The sequence below is a fragment of the Amblyomma maculatum genome, chromosome 1 (genome assembly GCF_055883805.1).
Source record: "Amblyomma maculatum isolate TAMU_Amacu chromosome 1, ASM5588380v1, whole genome shotgun sequence".
Taxonomy (NCBI): Eukaryota; Metazoa; Arthropoda; class Arachnida; order Ixodida; family Ixodidae; genus Amblyomma; species Amblyomma maculatum.
In genome coordinates this window covers 257,784,458-257,802,398 of record NC_139344.1, presented here as the reverse complement: position 1 = coordinate 257,802,398, position 17,941 = coordinate 257,784,458, and the positions used below count along the sequence as shown (strand labels likewise).

At 43.6% G+C, this 17,941-nt stretch overlaps 1 protein-coding gene across 8 annotated transcripts in view; it reads right to left on the bottom strand.

Annotated features, from left to right (window-relative positions):
- slmb (beta-transducin repeat containing E3 ubiquitin protein ligase slmb) overlaps window positions 1–17,941 on the bottom strand; it is a 62,000-nt gene that overhangs the window by 11,787 nt on the left and 32,272 nt on the right. For all 8 annotated transcript variants that reach the window (XM_084590941.1, XM_084590943.1, XM_084590944.1 and 5 more), the window contains 4 exons: window positions 10,829–10,993; window positions 10,533–10,737; window positions 10,135–10,220; window positions 5,134–5,239 (listed from right to left, as the gene is read on the bottom strand). In XM_084590941.1, coding sequence (XP_084447067.1) covers window positions 5,134–5,239; window positions 10,135–10,220; window positions 10,533–10,737; window positions 10,829–10,993 — 562 coding nt within the window. The remainder of the gene's footprint in view (window positions 1–5,133; window positions 5,240–10,134; window positions 10,221–10,532; window positions 10,738–10,828; window positions 10,994–17,941) is intronic.

The following is a 17,941-nucleotide window of genomic DNA, read 5'->3' as shown; positions in this document are numbered from 1 at the left end:
GGAAAAATGTCAGCATCTGAGGGTGACGAGCATGTAAGAATGATTCAAAGGTTGAATGCGAAATCCTTGAAAAGAAAAAAAAAAAAAAAAAAAGGAAGAAATTCCAGCTGCTGCACCCTCCCCGCCGCGCGCTCATACAATAGAACCTGTTTTCTGGCCTTCTCTGCATTGTAAGCCCGCGCGCCTTTCTCCCGCTGCTCTTCCACCCCTCAGAACATAAATGGACTGCGCCCATAGCTCTGCGCTGCTGCGCCACCCTCCGAAACACTGATCTGCTCACTCACCCGCTCGCCCCTCATTTTGCGCAGTTCAGCAAACGGATTTGGTTGTTCGTGTAAGTTAATTGCGTCGAAGTCGTTCCTGGCCACGCGGTTTCCTCGTCTCGTTTAAATCGCCGCCGAAACGTAAGATGACTGATCCATCCACTGATAATTGGACAATGTTGCCGGTGAAAAGAAAGTGCAGGCTATCGATTTGGAGACAAGTGCAGTATCGCGAAGGAGTACGCACTATCGCAACCGACGTAGTCGACAATCATCAGCTCCTCTGAGAAGTTCGACAAAAAAAAGTCCTCGCTTGACAGTGGGCACAAACTCGTTCAACAAGGCGCCTGACGACGACAGCGACGATGACGCGGTAGGGCAGGTTGCCTCAACGTTGTTCTCGCAAGAGGCCCTGCAGTTTATTCAGTCCCTCTGGGGCTTTGTTTTCGCGAGGGACCTTCCGCTGCACTACGTGGTGTACCTAGATACCATGGAGAAGAGGCAAGCAAGGTTAACAGACATGGGGTTTTCTCGTGCAAGCCAGTGAGATGTACGTGGTGAGATGCTTGCGGCGATTTCACCCCAGGGGCCTGCGTGCTCTAGTCTCCTCTGCTTTTAAATAAATGTTTCGCCTTTCTCTCTCTCTCTTCACCCCAGCGTTACTTTGGGATTTCTCAAGCTGAGGGGCAGCCGCGGCAACCTTCTCATATTTTTTACAAGACCCCACCAAAACGATGTCTCGGTGCAGCTCGCATGTCACTTGCCGTCCGTGACCCCTCTCAGCAGTTATGCTTTTTTTCGTGCAAACCATTTATAACAATCATCGGTTATAACAATGGAAATTTTGTGGCACTTGAATATTGTTATAAGTGGACTCGACTGTACTACAGTAAAACCTAGTTATAAAAGACACTCAGGGGACCCAAAAAAGTTGTCTATTGTTATAAGTGGACTCGACTGTACTACAGTAAAACCTAGTTATAAAAGACACTCAGGGGACCCAAAAAAGTTGTCTCTTGTAAGCAAGGGCTCTTGTAACCAAAAATTCTAAAAGCACTGTGTTGATCAGTTTACTGCACATCAGCACATAAATGCATTTGCACGCATTAACAGGAAATTGTTCAGGAAAGCTTAAAGAAGTTATTCATACTAGTATGTATTTTTGTGAGTGCAGAATATATTCCTTCCCAAATTCTGAAGGTAAAGCACTTCACTTTGCAAGCCTTCCTGTTGCTCTAGTACCTTTGAAGCACTCTTACATGCTCGTCACCCTCAGATGTTGACACTTTTCCTCTGAAATAGGTTCGTTGTCATCCTCTGTTGCACATGTGCCATTTAGTACCTGCGCGAGAACTGCACAGTCTGTAAGCTCTTAGGTAGCATACAAGATGCACATCTGCAGATACGAATTCCTCAAAAGATTCTGGTACCTCAGCACTCTCTTGGATGCTCGCCCAAACTTCATTTTCAAGGAAGCTTTCCACAGTATCCGTATATGGGCCCTCTTACATCATGTCACCAGATTTAAAGCCTGCTTGTCTGAAACAGTTTTTCGCAGCTTCACTTCTCAGGCCATTCCAGACACCTGAAATCACCTGAGCAGCAAAATTCGCATCAATTACTATTGTACAGTCTCACTACCTGTCGAGCAACAGGCGTTCTACCAACCTTGTTTTGTACAGCAACTTGACAGAGTGCATAATGGCTTTGTATATTAGTTGAAGGTAGCGTGTGGAGTTTGGAAGAAAAAAATAACTTTGGCGGCTTTGAACACGAGAACTTTGGTGCTGCTAGAAGCATTGTCCACAAAGAGAAAGACACCAGGATTCTGAGCTTTCATCTTGTGGTCAAATTTTAACAAAGAGAAGGCTGGATGTCATTCATGCATTTTGATTTGCTTCGTAGATAACGATAATGTGATGCCAGTGGCTGAAACAATGGGGTTGTTTTGATCTTCCAATGATGGGGAAGCATTCCTTCTCAGTTCCTGACATATACAACAAAAAGGATGCTCATATGAAACAGAATTTATCTAAGGGAATCTGAAGTGCATCATATGTACGAGTTGGTGCGCTTCAGCTGCATTGCATGGGCACATCTGGGTTGTGTCTCTACTAAATAGTGAAGAATTTACTCTAGGGACCTGAAAAAGTTGTCCTTAGTAACCGAGTGTCTCTTGTAACCATGTCTCTTGTATGCAATGTTGTTAACATGGTAGACCATCACACAGTGCTTTTATAATTTTTGGTTACATGAGACCTTTGCTTACAAGAGACACCTTTTCCGGGTCCCTTGAGTGTCTCTTGTAACGAGGTTTTACTGTATTTGGCATTAACACGAGGGAACACCAACCCTCTTGAACGGGGTATATGTCACCAAAACGAGATGCCTTTGATCGCCAATAAAGGGACACACCAAGCCCCTCGGACGTGAAGGGCTTTTTGACAGCCAGCACATAACTACCCCGGTTAAAGGAGGATAAGTGTTTTTTTTTTTTTCATTCGCATAGAAACTTCGCGGGTCGCGCTCTGCGGGAATGGCTTGATTTTAGTTGAGCAATGGCGACTGGTTGGGGTAGGATGCTCCCCTGCTATGGAAAAGCTTACTGTGTCTATAATGAAGCATTATTTTTTCTTTTCACTGGTTGAACCGTACCTACTACTTTGGTATGTCAATTGCGTGGAGTATGATAAAACAAACTTTAATATATCAGTGTAGAAGATTACAAGCGAAGTGGATGACCATATGCATCCTACCCTGCGTAATTCAGAAGTTGAGAAACAGCTGGCACTGCATGCCGCCACAGGTAGTCTTTCAACAACAATAAAAATTCTAATCTACAGCGCTATCCTTCTGCCATTTCCCATGTACTGCCTTTGCGTCTGGGTACGAGGACTTAACTGAATAAGTTCGAAATATCTGCCGCATAAAAATGCACACATTTATCATTGTCAACATGGAGGTAAAAAAAACTAAGGAGAGAGCGTGATGTCAAGCGGCCAACCTTCGCAACCCAAGTGCCCAAGGACACCGTTCCCTCCCCCATTTTTTCGCTCTTCGAGTAAGTCCCTAAGTTTTGATGTCGCTATGTTTTAGTGCTGCTTGTTTAGGTATCGATAAAACATTTAGTTTAGCTTTGCCACTCCCTGCTACCATCATAGTGCAGGCAGGCACTGACTTGCCCCTGCGTGACTACTTTGCCGGCATTTGATAGAGAAGTGGCGCCATCTGCCCCCCTCAAGGTGATCTGCGCATGCTAGTTTATGGCGCATAAGCAACTGTGGTTATCACGTGCCAAATACAAGGTAAGATTTAGGTTTCCTTAGAAAAGTAAAAATATGAGAAAAATCGATCAGTGCTTGTTCGCCTAAAAGCAATGCTGGATGAAATGGGATATGTTGACTGTAAAATACATTTTTTCATAGCTGTGAGCATGAGATTAAACGGCGATTAACTGCAAGCTGATCACCACACACTTTACACACCGGTTTCTTTTTTTGTTAGCAAGAAACTATGGGTGATATCTGTGTCCTATGTGTAGACGACATAAAATTCGATGAAATGTTCCCGATGGCTGCATGATTTCTTTTATTCTAAAATGGGCTTTACAGTGTGCAGCTTGTTGTTTGCTTCATTTTCTCAGGTAGCCTGCCACTTAGCTCTTGGTTTGCTACGTACTAATTTCATGCAGTCCCTGTGTGGCAAGTTCACATTTTATTTCTACGGTTCTGGCTTGTGCAGCAAACACATCTGCTGTCTCATTGTCCCTGATCCCAATTGGAATCCAGCAGAATTTTATAGACTGTTCCTGAAGTGTGGCCTTCACTACATTGTGTCCATAAATGGCAGGACTTCATTCACTTTCAATGAACAACGCTGGTTAGCATTTGGGGCCACAAAGAAAGTGAAAAACAGAGTAAACTAACAGCACAGGGGCCCATTTTACAGTTAAAACATTTTCAAGCAACCAATAATAATCAGCTTACTCAGTTGTTCCATGTGCTACACAGAAGCTGGGTTTAGGTATGTAAGGGGTCCGATAGGGGATCATGGTTTCCGTTCATCTTTAAGTGAAGCATAAAAAAAAAAAAAGAATGCTGTAGGAACTAGATCCTATTTAAGCTCTCTTTGCGGTCCAATTCAGAGTAAAAACTGACATAGATTGGGTAGTAGTAGAAAGTGGTCTGATCAATAAGTAAGAACACATTAGTGAGAGCTGTAAAATTTTTCTCTGAAATATACTACTAATTTATATTGCACATTTGTAGACCCGCAAAAAGTTGATATTATATAGAGCACAATACTCTCGGTTAAAATATACCGGTACTTAAAAAAATAAAATAAAGAGAGCATTGATTAGGATAATTTGACACTGTGCAGACATGCTGATTCAATGGAAGCAATCCCAACGAGCAACAGATATTACTAAGTGAAGATTTATTTACTCATGGAATCCCATAAGTGACATCCCAATGACAAAATGCAGGATAAATGAAATCCTGCTTATGCCACAGGCGATAAGTTCACACGCCACTCATCTCGTACAGACGAGTGCCTTTTGTGGTCGCACCAAATGTGATACACCTGTCAAGTCTTTATTTGCTCCTTTCTTTTCAGACGAATTTTTTTCTGTTGCTGCATCTGAAAGTGCAACTCTTCGGCATACTTTCCAAATCAGACATACCATGTTATGAACAGCACTACTTTGTTAAGCATGACCAAGTCACCGCAGAATTATCGCACTGGGTCAGCTACACAAGTGAATGGAATGTGTGATGGTAACTGGCTAATAAGTGGCGTGGCGGCAAAGAGGAAACAGCTGCAGTACTTTCAAAGTTCCAGTGAATCATTACAAAGAAATGTTCCTTACTTTAGAGCAGGTGACCATCATGCCATTGTTGAAACGCAGATGAAGCACAGCCTCACAGTGATGGATCAGGGTATTCACCATCTCACCTGTCTTCACATCCCACACACTGAAAAAGGGCAGAACTTATCAGACACAGTGCACAAAAAAATCGCCTGTTCCGCAACTTTTATGAAAATGCACCAAATGAGCAACGGCAACAATAAAGGTAAAGCAATAAATTACGAGCTCTTATTTATTATCATGCGATTACAATGCATTAGTATTAGGTCTTGTTGCTTTTATCTGTTTTTTGTATTTCATTTTTGATGAGTCACTCAGTCATTTTAATTTTTGAAGCTACAAGTGGAGAGGGCAAGTTCTAAAATAATGAAGCGTCAACAACGAACGAATACAAGGAAGTGACACGGGCAAGCGTTTACTTGACAACTGACTCTTTATTGGACGAGACATGTAAAATGTATAGGCACGGCATGGCATTGCTCACCAGAGGCAGAAAACAACACAAGGTGTAGATGGCAACAAAAGCAATAAAAGACATGTAATAACAGTGATAAAATCAATAAAAAACATATGGAAGGTGAAAAACTAAACAAGATAACAGATAAAGCTAACTATGACAAGGTGTAGGGGGCCACAAGAAACAAAAAAAACATGCGTCAGCATCATCGTTCTAATCTCCCAAATTTTAACAGTGGCTTCCTGAAGAAAACAGTTCACTGTAACAAAACACTTTCGAAGGGTCACTGACGCATTCTAAACCCTTTCTTTTAATGAAGAAAGCTTCTTTCAATTTGCGGGCCACGCTATTGAGTGCAAGAGCCACCACTGGAGCAAATGGCGCTAGTGTCGACCAAGGGGAGAAGTGGGATCACGTCACTTCTCTTATTGCTGCTGAAGCAGACGCTCGATTGAATTTGTGCACATTGGTGAGAGCTGTGAAATTTTTCTCTGAAATATACTACTAATTTATATTGCACATTTGCAGACCCGCAAAATGTTCATATTTTATAGAGCACAATATTCTAGGTTAAAATCGTTTATTTCGCGTTTATTTCTGTAGTTTGAGTTCGTATAGTGTGCCAGCCTTGCACTTTTGATCTTGTTTTATTACTGAGGCTGCTGAATTTTATTTAAACTGTTGCTACAGTCCGTTACAGCTCTGCAACCGGACATAAGTGAGGGAACCCGGCGCAAGCTCCCATTGCTAACCGAAACATAAGCTCACAGAATTCTCCTTCCTTAATTAAAATTTCAATGGGCAAATCAGCGAGCGATCATTCTCGTGATGTTCGCTACAGAAATTTTAGCGAGAGAGATTTTGTCCATAGAGTTGGTGCTAAACGTTCAGTGAGCGGCAGAAGAAACGGCGCGCACGTTTCAATTTGCGCTTATCACTTGTGAATTGTAACGATACTATTGCTGGAAAGTTGGAAAAGATGCTGGCTTCTTCATGGAGAAGTACCCTGCCAAAGAAAGGAGGGATCGTCCGAAGGCCAGAAGGTCTCAAATTATTCTAAATGAACACGTTGACACGGAAGTTTCACGGAAAGGAACTAGAAGATTCTGCTGGCTCGGGCAGCAGTATGCATGTTGAGTTGTCTCACGCAGCGTCTCCAGTACTGTAGTAATCTCAAATGACAGAGTCCAATGAATAAACGAAAGATAGAGCTTTGGATGCATGTTGTGATGTGCTGATCGAGATATGAGATATGCATATAAAAAAATAAATCCACCTACTGTGCGCGGGAAGAACAAATATCCGCCTTAACTAAGAGTACCAATGACGGTAGACAGTGAGCAAGAATTCGCTGCGTAGAACACGTCTTCACACTTGCTAAAAAATTAATCCATTAATCAAACTTGCTTAATCAAACTTCGATAACTCTGATTCGGTGAAGTGCTTTTTTGCCGAATGACTGGGTCTCATACCTCAAAATAAGCTTTTACAGGCCCAGACCGAGGTATATATTAAATAAATAAATGGAAGTAATGCTAAAGCGCAACTGAACTGCCTAGGAAAGCATCCTACTGCAGCCGTTCAACGTGCGTTATCGCACTTACTTCGTCATGCGGGCGCTTCCGAAAGGTGGCGCCACGGTATGTCCTCTTGCCCAATAATAGTTTCATATAGGCGAGGCATGCATTTACTACAAGTTTTACGATGAAGCTGAAGGTTAGACCCAATACCAGCTGCAAGAGATTGCTCATGCTGACTCAGACGCTTGCTCAAACACCTCGCCGTTTGCTATATACCTTGCCGCATGTAAGCGGAATCTGGTACACCACCCCCCCCCCCCTTCACCCAACAAACTACTGGGCATGGTTAGTTCCGCAAGTCATCTTTCTTGGTTTCTTATTAATCCGTGAGCACAAGGAAGCCAGTTTGCAAGGGGCGGAAAAAAACTACCGGAACTTTGAGCTTGTTTGAGACTTTCTTCAGGTTATGCGCAACACGGTGGGTGTATAGAATGACTACAGGTTTTACCCTCCTGGGTTCCTCCGGAGCTTTGCTAGTCTTTTAACCTTTTATTTTTTGAAGCAAGGTCTCAGCAGTAACCAAGAACTTACAGTAACCGAGACCCAAACCCAACACCTTACCGAACTACAATATACTGAAGTATATAAGTAGACTCCAAATGTAGGTTGACATTAAATCGCAGCCATAGCTCACCCATAAGTTTTTCTGAAGACAGAGTTCTTCAAAAACGTTTATTCATACACGAAACACCTCTTACAATTCGTCGTCGCTCACGTAAAGGAAGCATTTGCGGTCATCTGAGGCATTGCTGCTGCTGGCTGTCTGAAGCCATGATGAGAGGCCACATGTAGAAAACTCACTAGAGACCATGTTGGTTAGCAGTCCATACAAAGAGTCATTGACCCATTGGGCAACTTGGCTTAAAAAGCATGATTTAGCTGCCCAAGTTGGTATCTTCGGAATTTCCTGCTGGAGTCATTCATTGTTGAATGTGCTGATAGTCTTTGAATGGCTTGTTCAGTGCCATGTCTAGCGGCTGAAGGATAGATGTCAATCCGGCCAGAATAATGACCAAGTCACATCCAGCATCCGCTACTTTCTTCACTCAATCAGTGGTATGGCCACGGAAGGAGTCCAAGATGAGCATGTTGCGAGACGCCAGCAATGCACCAGGACGTCAGCACCACATTAGGTGAAACCACTCGAGAAAGTTTCATCACGAAAAAAAAAAGACGTGCTCATCCACACGATAACATTTGGCAGAAACTTTTTCTTCACCAGGATCATTTTTTCTCTTGAATAGGAGAAAAGTTGGCAGCCTGTGCCCAGCGTCCGTACAGCACAACATCACCATTATGCTGCTGTGTGTGCTGCCCGTGGTCAGCAGCTGTACCTGGTGCTCCCCTTCCACAGACCCTGTTCTACTACTAGGTATGTCAAACCAGACTGGAGTCTGGTCGGCATAGCCAACTTGGCCAAGCAGAAAGTTGCCCTCAAGTCATTCATGTAGCTCAAAAACGCACTATTTCTCTTCGTATGGTTCATGCAACTTCTGGCATACGGTTACGAGTCTCCTTAGGCTCGGGCCGTTTCGCCTCATAATTCCTTGGACACTTTCAAGTCCGTACGCGAGATGCATATCTCCGTGACAGCATGTACCTTCACTTCAATCGTTCTGCAACAAACACTCAAGCTCTTGTTCCGTTGGTTGTGAACCCAGTCTTGAACTGCATCTTCAACAGCAGAGTATCATCCAGACTTTGGTCCATGAGAAGAACGGCTCATAGCAGCCCATGCAAAGACCTTACTCCATTGCTTTCTCTGATCCCTCACGCACTTATCCAACATGTCAAACTTCTGCACTACTGCGATGTTTTCCAATTCTGCGTAGAGGAGCACTTGCCACTTGGAAGCCACGTCGTTTATGCTTAAGGTTGAAGCAGCATGATGAAGTCTGTTAGGCACACAAATCACGCACACCACTGACAGTCAATTATAAGACACACACAAAGCGTAACACAGAAATGGCGACTAGGCAAAACATTTGCTGCGGTTTGACCCTGCTAAACCCAGACGAAGCGTCTGGGCTTGGTTATCTCGCTTTTGTTACTACTCATCAACATCGCTATCACTACTATCATTACCAACTCAATGCACCTTCATAGCCATCGCTACTACAGTCAATCAGAGTCCAAGCAGACTACAAATTTACCTCACAGCAAAGAAGTCTGCTATCTTTGGTTGCATGCGCATCGTAAGTAACGCACGGATTCCTTTTATGTTGAAGTGCATTCAGCACATCGTTCGTCCCTTCGTGTGTTCCAGGCATTCACCACTTCACAGGCGACGTGGTGAAACCTCGTTTCGCATGGCGCAGTTCGGTAAAAGTGGGACGAAGGTGCTCATCGTTGCTACAGTTAGCATGCAATTAATAAATATGAGGGCATTCTCTATAAAACAGAACAAAAATGGACACATTTTCACCTTCATCTTTTGAAAAAAAAAAAAAAAAAAAAAAAAAAAAAAAAAAAAAAAAAAAGGATTAGTTAAATCAAGAGAAACATTATGAAATTGGCTTCATTATTTCAAGTTAAAGCACTGGACCCTAAGGTCGACTGAGGGAGAAATAAATTTTCGTTAAATCGAGTTTTGACTGTCTATACAGTATGCTGACACAGAAAAAATGTTTTGAAGAACCTTTGACAAACCACATTTGGCCTTGAATCCTATTAACGTGCACTTCTGATACCAAAATCTGTGGTACCCCGGGTTTGAATTACATTAGACTCTGCTCTATATAAAAAAAAAATTCAAGTCTGACATATCCCGGATCAACTAACTGCACGTAGCTAAATTTGCACAACAGAAAATATTTCCCAGCTGAGCACTAACTGTTCAGCTGTGAACACCCAACATTTATGGTAACATGTGTTACGCTTTACAGACATTTTCTATTTTTCTAACCTTTACGCACACACTGGCTGCCTTGTTATATTACATGTTAAAGACTGAACGCGTCTTACCGGACAGTGGAATCACTGGACCCAGAGATGATGACCTTGTCATCGTACTGCAGACATAGTACAGAGCCTGTGTGACCTGTAAGCACCTGCAAGTATACACACATAATAAGTCCATCTGTAATGAGAGATACAAAATCTCGAACATCCCAGTGTCATGGTACCGCGAAAAATTGTGTATCAACCAAAATTTCGTACAATGGAAACAAACTCCATACATATGCAGAAGCCTAAAAAATGCATCCCCGCAGATCTATAGAGAGATGAATATTTCGACCACTTGAGGTTCCCTTCGTATCATTACAGTGGTGCGCACACTGCACACAATGCACTCTGGCTTCTTATCATCCGGATTCATATTGCCGAGATTCTACTGCACTGACAACTACAGGCTTACTCACCTTGACACACTGCAAGGATGCCCTGTCCCATATCTTGATTGTGTTATCTCGCAGTCCAGACACAATCTTAGTGTCATCATACTGTAGGCAGTAGACACCCTTGGAGTTCTCAGAGCGGCAGTTTATGCGCTGCAGGTTGTGCCTTCCACACCTCCAGTTGTTCTCAATGCTCTCAATGTCTTGAATAATGCGTGGGTATAGGCGCCTAAGAAGCATGGGAAAAGGCAGCAATTTACAAGTGCACTTCATCTAACGGCATGTACAGGAACGGACAAGATTATGCACGCTGCTCCCACCTGTAGAACATGTGGTCAGGATGGGGCTCGCCTGGTGGTGGCTTGAAAAGGTACTGCATCCAGCCCCTCCTCTCTGCTAGGCCACGCCAGAGAGGATCTGTGGAGACTCGTCGTTCCATCAGCTTGCGCCAGAGACCTCCCTCAGCTACTACACGTCGCCATTCCCTGAAAAGACACGCCAGCCCTCATTTCATACATAACAGCTAACAACACTGTAGAAAACAATATTTGGTGCCATTTGATGAGGTCACCTCTCCTTTATTCTGACACATTCAGCCACCTTGGCTATCCAAATATGGCCACTAAAACCAGTTGAGTTCCAAAGGTTTTGAAGAACAGAAGTGTACATTTGTTCATAGCCTAGAACTAAAGTTCTAGACAGGCAAGAAGATTTTGTCCTTATTTCAATGCATTTTGTCAAGTTGCCTGCAGCAATGCCCTTTAAAAGCTCGTCACAAAAAACGCATAAAATATTAAACCACTCAAGAAATTCTTTTACAGGAAATCGAAGATGCTTAGAATCTCTCCTGCAGTAGGCGAATTAGATAACTAAAAGGCTGTGTTTTTCGAAATGTTCTCTGTTCTTCTAAGTTATTTTAGGCCACACAAATACCTAAATGTTACATATTACATAGCTGCCACATCAGATCTTGAATTTATTTCATTACAGAAATTTAACTACCACTGAAATAAATCATGGACCAGCAAAACCCCTCTTTGTTATATTCAAAAATTAATTATATATTTAGCTTTTGTTGTAATGAGGTTCTGTCTGTAGTGCAGCAGTGACAATGCAATGGGACTAAGCTACTGTAGCGTTCCCACCTTTTTATGTTTTCCTCGTCGCCCTTTTAAACTTTTCACTGCTGCAGAAGCCAAAGACTGCTTTCAATTTTTGAAGAGTCAAACCTTTACAAGAATTTCCAAACACGCCTATCCATGGCACACAAAATCGTAGTGTACTGAACCCCATGCAGTATGTGACCTGCCTATGAAAGCCCGTTCAAATTACCCCATGTGAGATTCATAACGTCGAAATTAATGAGTGTCCGAGCCATAGCCAAACATGGGCATCGTCTGCGGGACCACACCAACAACAGGGATTATCCGGATTTCCAAATTAATGGAGGCCCAATTAACAAACTTTTACTATAGTTGCAACTCTTGGAGGTCGTGCAGAACAGAACAAGGAGGAGGCAGCCACTTATGATGGCCACTGCCCCACTCATGGCGCCAGTTCGGATTACACAGTTTTATCTTCTTTTCCTGTTCTCTTTGCATTCTGGAGGCAATGCAGAACTATGACAATGCTGCCATATTGTACAGTGAAATCTCGTTACTACAAATACCACATTAACAAATTTTTTAAAATAACGAGTTTTTTAAGAATCCCCAGCAGATTTGCCATGTTTTCAATGTAAAACTATTTCAGAATTACGAATTTCGAAATAGCATATATTTCAGAATAACGAACATATTTTATTTCTTCTTCTATAATTTTGGAACATCAGTATTACGAATTCGGTTAAAATTAACAGCGCCGCAGCTTGCAACTCTCGCGTGAAACAGAAACCGCCGTTTCTCTGTGTATGGTCCGTGGGCTGTAGCTATCATCATCAGCACATCTCCGCCTGCATATTTTTCTTGTGTCGTACGCGGGTCGGTTGTTAGTGCGTTCAAGCGCGCTGGAAGTTATATATATTTTTTTTAATGCCGCGGATTATCTTATTGCGAAGTTTGTGCGAGAACGGTGATATTAGCCCGCGAAGTGCCAAGGAGATATGAACGCAGCCACTTTCACTGCAAGAAATCGACGCAGGGAAAAAGCGATTCGGCCTCTACAGACAGGTAGCATTGCCCCATCGACCACAGCAATCATTTTGAAAGACCGAGACAAGATTTTCAAACTTCAGGGAGCACTGAAGATGAGGTCATATCGAACTCTTACGTTTTTTATTGTTTTTTTTTTTGCACATGGACAAAGTCCGTACTTTCATCGCTTGGTGCAATCGCACATGCGACAAGGTGTTCCGCAAAGTGGAAAGTGTATGTGCTGTAGTGGTGTAATGTAGTGCACGGTCGTGTTTGCTGCACGCGGCAGAAGAAAATAATTGATTTCTTCAAAAAATCAGCTTTGGAGTTAGTACAACATTTTCATTTGAGGTTTTGCTTGTCTACACACGTGCCCACTGCCAAGGTACATCATTTGCATACCTAGGTTTGACCACTGGCTTATAATCGCAGGTTTTTCATTACAACGATATTTAAAAAAATATATATTTTTTGCGGTCCCACGGGATTCATTATATCAAGATTTGACTGTAGCGGCATTTCTTTGTCCACGTGCCGAACACCAAATACTACGGCAGCTCATATATTAGTTCTAATTACCCATGGCAGGACCAACAAGTTGTACACTTTGAATTACCGTATCCAAAAATTAGAATAACAAATTAACCCTGTTGACACACTTTTTTTTTAAATTGCAGGAAAATACAGTCGAACCCGGATATATCGAACTCACGGAATATCCCCTTGAAAATCCCATGTAAAAGTATAGAAAAGCCGCGTCATATATCGAACTCAATTTCACCGGTCGTTCGATATATCGAACTCCGCACCACGCACTGGAAAGTGTGCCTTTCCCAAAGACCATCGCATCACCCTCGACCGTTTGCCGCGTGACGTTTTCAAGCCGCGCGCGGAAGTAATGAGAGGGGACAGTTCGGCTAGGGCAGCGCCACGCCCATTCCCTAAAGGCGCGCACATTTGCGGTTATCGTTTCCCGCGCACCAGCACATGACATTTGCAAGCCATGTGCGTGAATGAACTAGAGAGAACCGGTGGGAACGAGTGGGGAAAAACACGACAGAGTGAAGCGCAAGGGTGTGCCCATTCTTTTGCCGAGCTATCTCTCTCCTTTCTCTTTCCTGGCCTTTGTTCGCAGTAGCACGCGCTACGCATGCGCCAAGCCAGCTCAGCCCGTTTTCAGACAGAATGTCGGACGCTTTCCCCAGCGTGTGTTGCGAACCCTCTGCGCGCAGCGGCTGATGTGGCTATGGCGCCTGCGGAAGTTAACAAGCGGCAGATCTATCTTTTTTTTTTTTCTGAGAGTTGTCTATTTTTTTCGTTGTGCTGTATGCGCGGCGTAGCGTAAGATATGGCGTTACGAAGCGGCTTTTTTTTTTTTTTTTTTTGCGGGAGTCATTTATTCTTGCATGCATGAATTAACGAAAGCACGCGGTCAGCTGCGATCATGACACCGGCTTTTAGCATTTTTCGCTTCAAACAGCATTTGCAGCTACTGTACCACGCTTTCCAATATTTTGTGGCAGTGGACTACGCCCGCCCAAGCGCCGCGTGATAAAATCGAACCAGGCTTGTGGGCAGTCTGCCAAGTTCGCTCCCCACCGCGGCAGGAGCTATAAAAAGATAAACACAGGCCGCGTGCGCAGCATCTTGGCACGCTGCCAAGAAAAGAGCTGTGGATGAGACGACGGAAACGGAGTGCGACATGCAAGCGAAAACGCTGGCGATTTCTGCTGCGGCGGCACAGAAACCTTGTTTCGAGCTGCCGGGGTGGCTGGCTGGAACAGCAGAGGGACCCAGTTCCAACTAGTTGAAAATTTTTTGCTCTGTCGCTGCGGCTCATCCTCATCGCTGAGATCGCTTAATCGCTTGCATGTGAGCGAGCTGGCCTTAACGCTTTTTTTTTCTTTCTTCCAAATCCTCGAGTGCAAAAGTGAAGGGTGGATTCATTATGCGAGTGAGTTGATTACGCGACAAATGCGGTATCGTTTTTTCGCATCGTAAGTGCTGTCCCAAGCCAATTTCTGTATATCGAATTATCGGTATATCGAACTATTTCGCGATCCCCTTCGAGTTCGATAATTCCGGGTTCGACTGTAGTGAGAAAAACGTATGATCCAAACTGCACGACTTTGAAAAATTTAACTATTAAGTTGGGTACAAAGGCTATTGCAGCCATGAAATTAGGAGACGCCTGCTTCTGGGAAAGAGAGCAATGGTTAGCCTTGACCGCCTAGTAAAGAGCAGAGACATTAGTCTGCCAACCAAGATCCGTATAACTCGTGCTATGGTCCTTCCAGTTGTGATGTATGGATGCGAGAGTTGGACTGTGAAAAAGGCTGACCGCCGAAGAATTGACGCGTTTGAATTGTGGTGCTGGCGAAGACTCTTGAGAGTTCCTTGGACTGCCAGAAGATCAAATCAGTCGATATTGTCGACCATAAACCCTGACTGCTCATTGGAGGGTCAAATTCTAAAGTTAAAGCTCAGCTACTTTGGTCATCTGATGAGAAGAGAGGAGTCGCTGGAGAAAGATTTGATGTTGGGAAAGGTTGAGAGTCGCCGGAGAAGGGGTAGGCAGCGAACGCGATGGTTAGATGGCATCCTCGAGGCACTGCAGATGAAGTTATGTGATGTTAGGAAGATAGTGAGAGACTGGAAAGCGTGGCGTGACATGGTCCATAGGGTCACGAAGAGTCGGACACGACTGAATGACTGAACTGAACAAAGGCTATTGACACATATTGCAAAAAAAAAAAAAAAAAAAAAAAAAAATGTGCATTGGCATTTTTTTGTTAAGATCTTGTGAAGAGCACACCTGTTTTATTTCTTGCAGAATTCAGCTTGCATTTGCGTTGTTCTTATTGCGGGAAAGATTTATCAACATATCCAGTGCTTTGACAGCAACGGTGAGCCAAAATAACTTCGTTATTTCCGGATACTCAAAAGTCGTCATGACGGCTGATTCTCACCGCATTTTTGCCCTTCATGCTGCCTTCCAGAGACCTCGCTGCTCGCATGTACCTGTTCCCAGATGCTTCACCCCCTTGCCCCCAAAGGCATTTAAAAAGAAATCACTCCGTCCTCTCCGTGCAGTGTCTATGCAAGTGCCACCTTCACATATTAGCTTCACCCCCTGGCACCAAGGCACTGCCAAAAAGGCACCACAGTCGGAGAGCTCCACTACTCTCTAGCTCATGCCATGCGCTGCTGGGCTAGGGTCGCTTTAATGGTGGGTATGTGAGGTCAATTGCTGAATGCATTATACGACCCCAATTTTCGGAAATTTTGAATGCAGCCGCTGGGCAATTGTGTTATTCGGGAATATATTAACCAGAAGGAAAAGTAACTCAACGCAAAATTTTTACTGCCCATGATTTTGAACATATAAACCAGGAAATCATAAAGCAGGTGCGTATCAACGAGGTTCTACTATGTATACTTACAGTGCTGGCACACAAGCTGGATTTTAGCCCCCTTCATTCAAGTGCTTGTTCTCTATAGGAATACTGTAGCATACAAAAGCGATACACAGCTAAACGTGCTTCTGCGAGAAAAAACTTCAAACAGCCGATATGAATTTGATTATGCGTGCGTTCTAAAATGTATGTTTTGTTTAGTTTAGTGGGGTTTAATGGCACATAGGCTACTAAGGCCATCATGCGCCAAGCGCGAGATTTAGTTTGTTATGAGTGTGATGGGTCTAAAAAGTTGGTTAAAAAAATCTATAACTCATTAAAAAACCTTGCTTCTTTTAGGAATGAAACAATACATGATGTATTTACATGTGAGTCATCTCCTAGAAGTAGGCGAGGATGGAAAGGAATGTGTTCGGTGAAGGATTGCGGGAAGTGTTTTTTTTCTCATCTTGTCCAGTTTTTTGCATGATCATAAAATGAGCATTATTGTCACTTCTTTTCCACATAGTCCACATGTCGGTCTTTCCTGTATTCAGAGAATAAAGCTGTGTGTAAGGTGTGTGTGTCCGATGCAGACCCGTCCTTTCTTGCTTACAAACCACATGAAGTAATCCACGAATGAAGAAGTCACAAAGACCATAGCAGAGTCGATCACAAGAGTCGTCTACGATAACAACCAACAAACACGCAATGATTTGCAGCAAGCACAGCACACTGTTTATTAAGAAATCAAATTCAATTTTCACTCTAATGTAAAAAAAAAAAAAATGCAGATGGCTGCAGCTCACATGCTTTTGCAGATCTCTAGAAGCTTACGTGCACACAATGCACTGAAAGCCACAAGTGCGCCTCGTGGTTGCTTACCTATACAATAAGCTTTTGGTTCAGCAGTCTGCGGCTACCTTGAGAGCCTCACAGTTTCTTTCGTAGCCACGGTGCCTACATCTACAGGAAGCGTGGTTTGAATGAGAGGCAACTGCATGCAATGAGGAGGTTAAGGCTGCTGAATAGGCCTGCATTTAAAGCCTAACTGCCATGGCCACCGCTTCATAAACTTTCAGATTTCAGTGTCCTGCTACATTTCCGGTCTTTGGACAGGGTGCCTTTGATTGGTCGGAGAGTTCAATTGCAAATACAGTAGCCGACGGGTAATTCGGACTCCAATAATTCGGACTTGTAGGATATTTCGGACTTCAGTGAGGCACCGTCAGTCACCCCATAGAAGCGCATACATATTCGCGACGAATATTTCGGACTTTAAAAGTCCGAAAGTTCGATTTTTCGGACTAATTTCAGTCCCCTGCAGGCCAAAATCTGCCATCTTATCGGCTTTTCGCCGGCGCAACAAGCGCCATCTTGGATTGAGGTGGATTGGCTCTGCAGTTGGATTGGCTTGGCATGGTTTCGGTGCCCATTTTTGCCAGGAGAGGCCCCTGCAATCTCTGCCACTTCGAGGTGGCAGTCGGATTGTCATCGCCGTCAACCTGCTTTTGTCGCCAACGCTGACCTGTGAACTTGCTGTCTAGCGTGTACAGCGAAACGACAACTTTGGCGCAAATACAAGCGCAAATCGTCGCCAGCAAAAGAAATTTGCCGCAAGGTAAAATCGGCGACTTTTTTAAGCCGATTTCCTCTGAATAAAGTGATTTTTTTGTGCTTCACGGATTTTTCGGACTGCTCGATTATTCAGACCATTTTTCGGGTCCCTTCAAGTCCGAAAAAACGGTCGGCGACTGTACGTAATAGAAATTGTGCATTTTACTCTGCTCACTACACACAGGCGACTTGAAATATGAAAGGGCTTCGCAATTTTTATCTAAGATTTTCTCAGAAAGCAGCTACCTTTCCATACAGGAAAAATGCCTGTAGTGTTTCTGAGGAATAA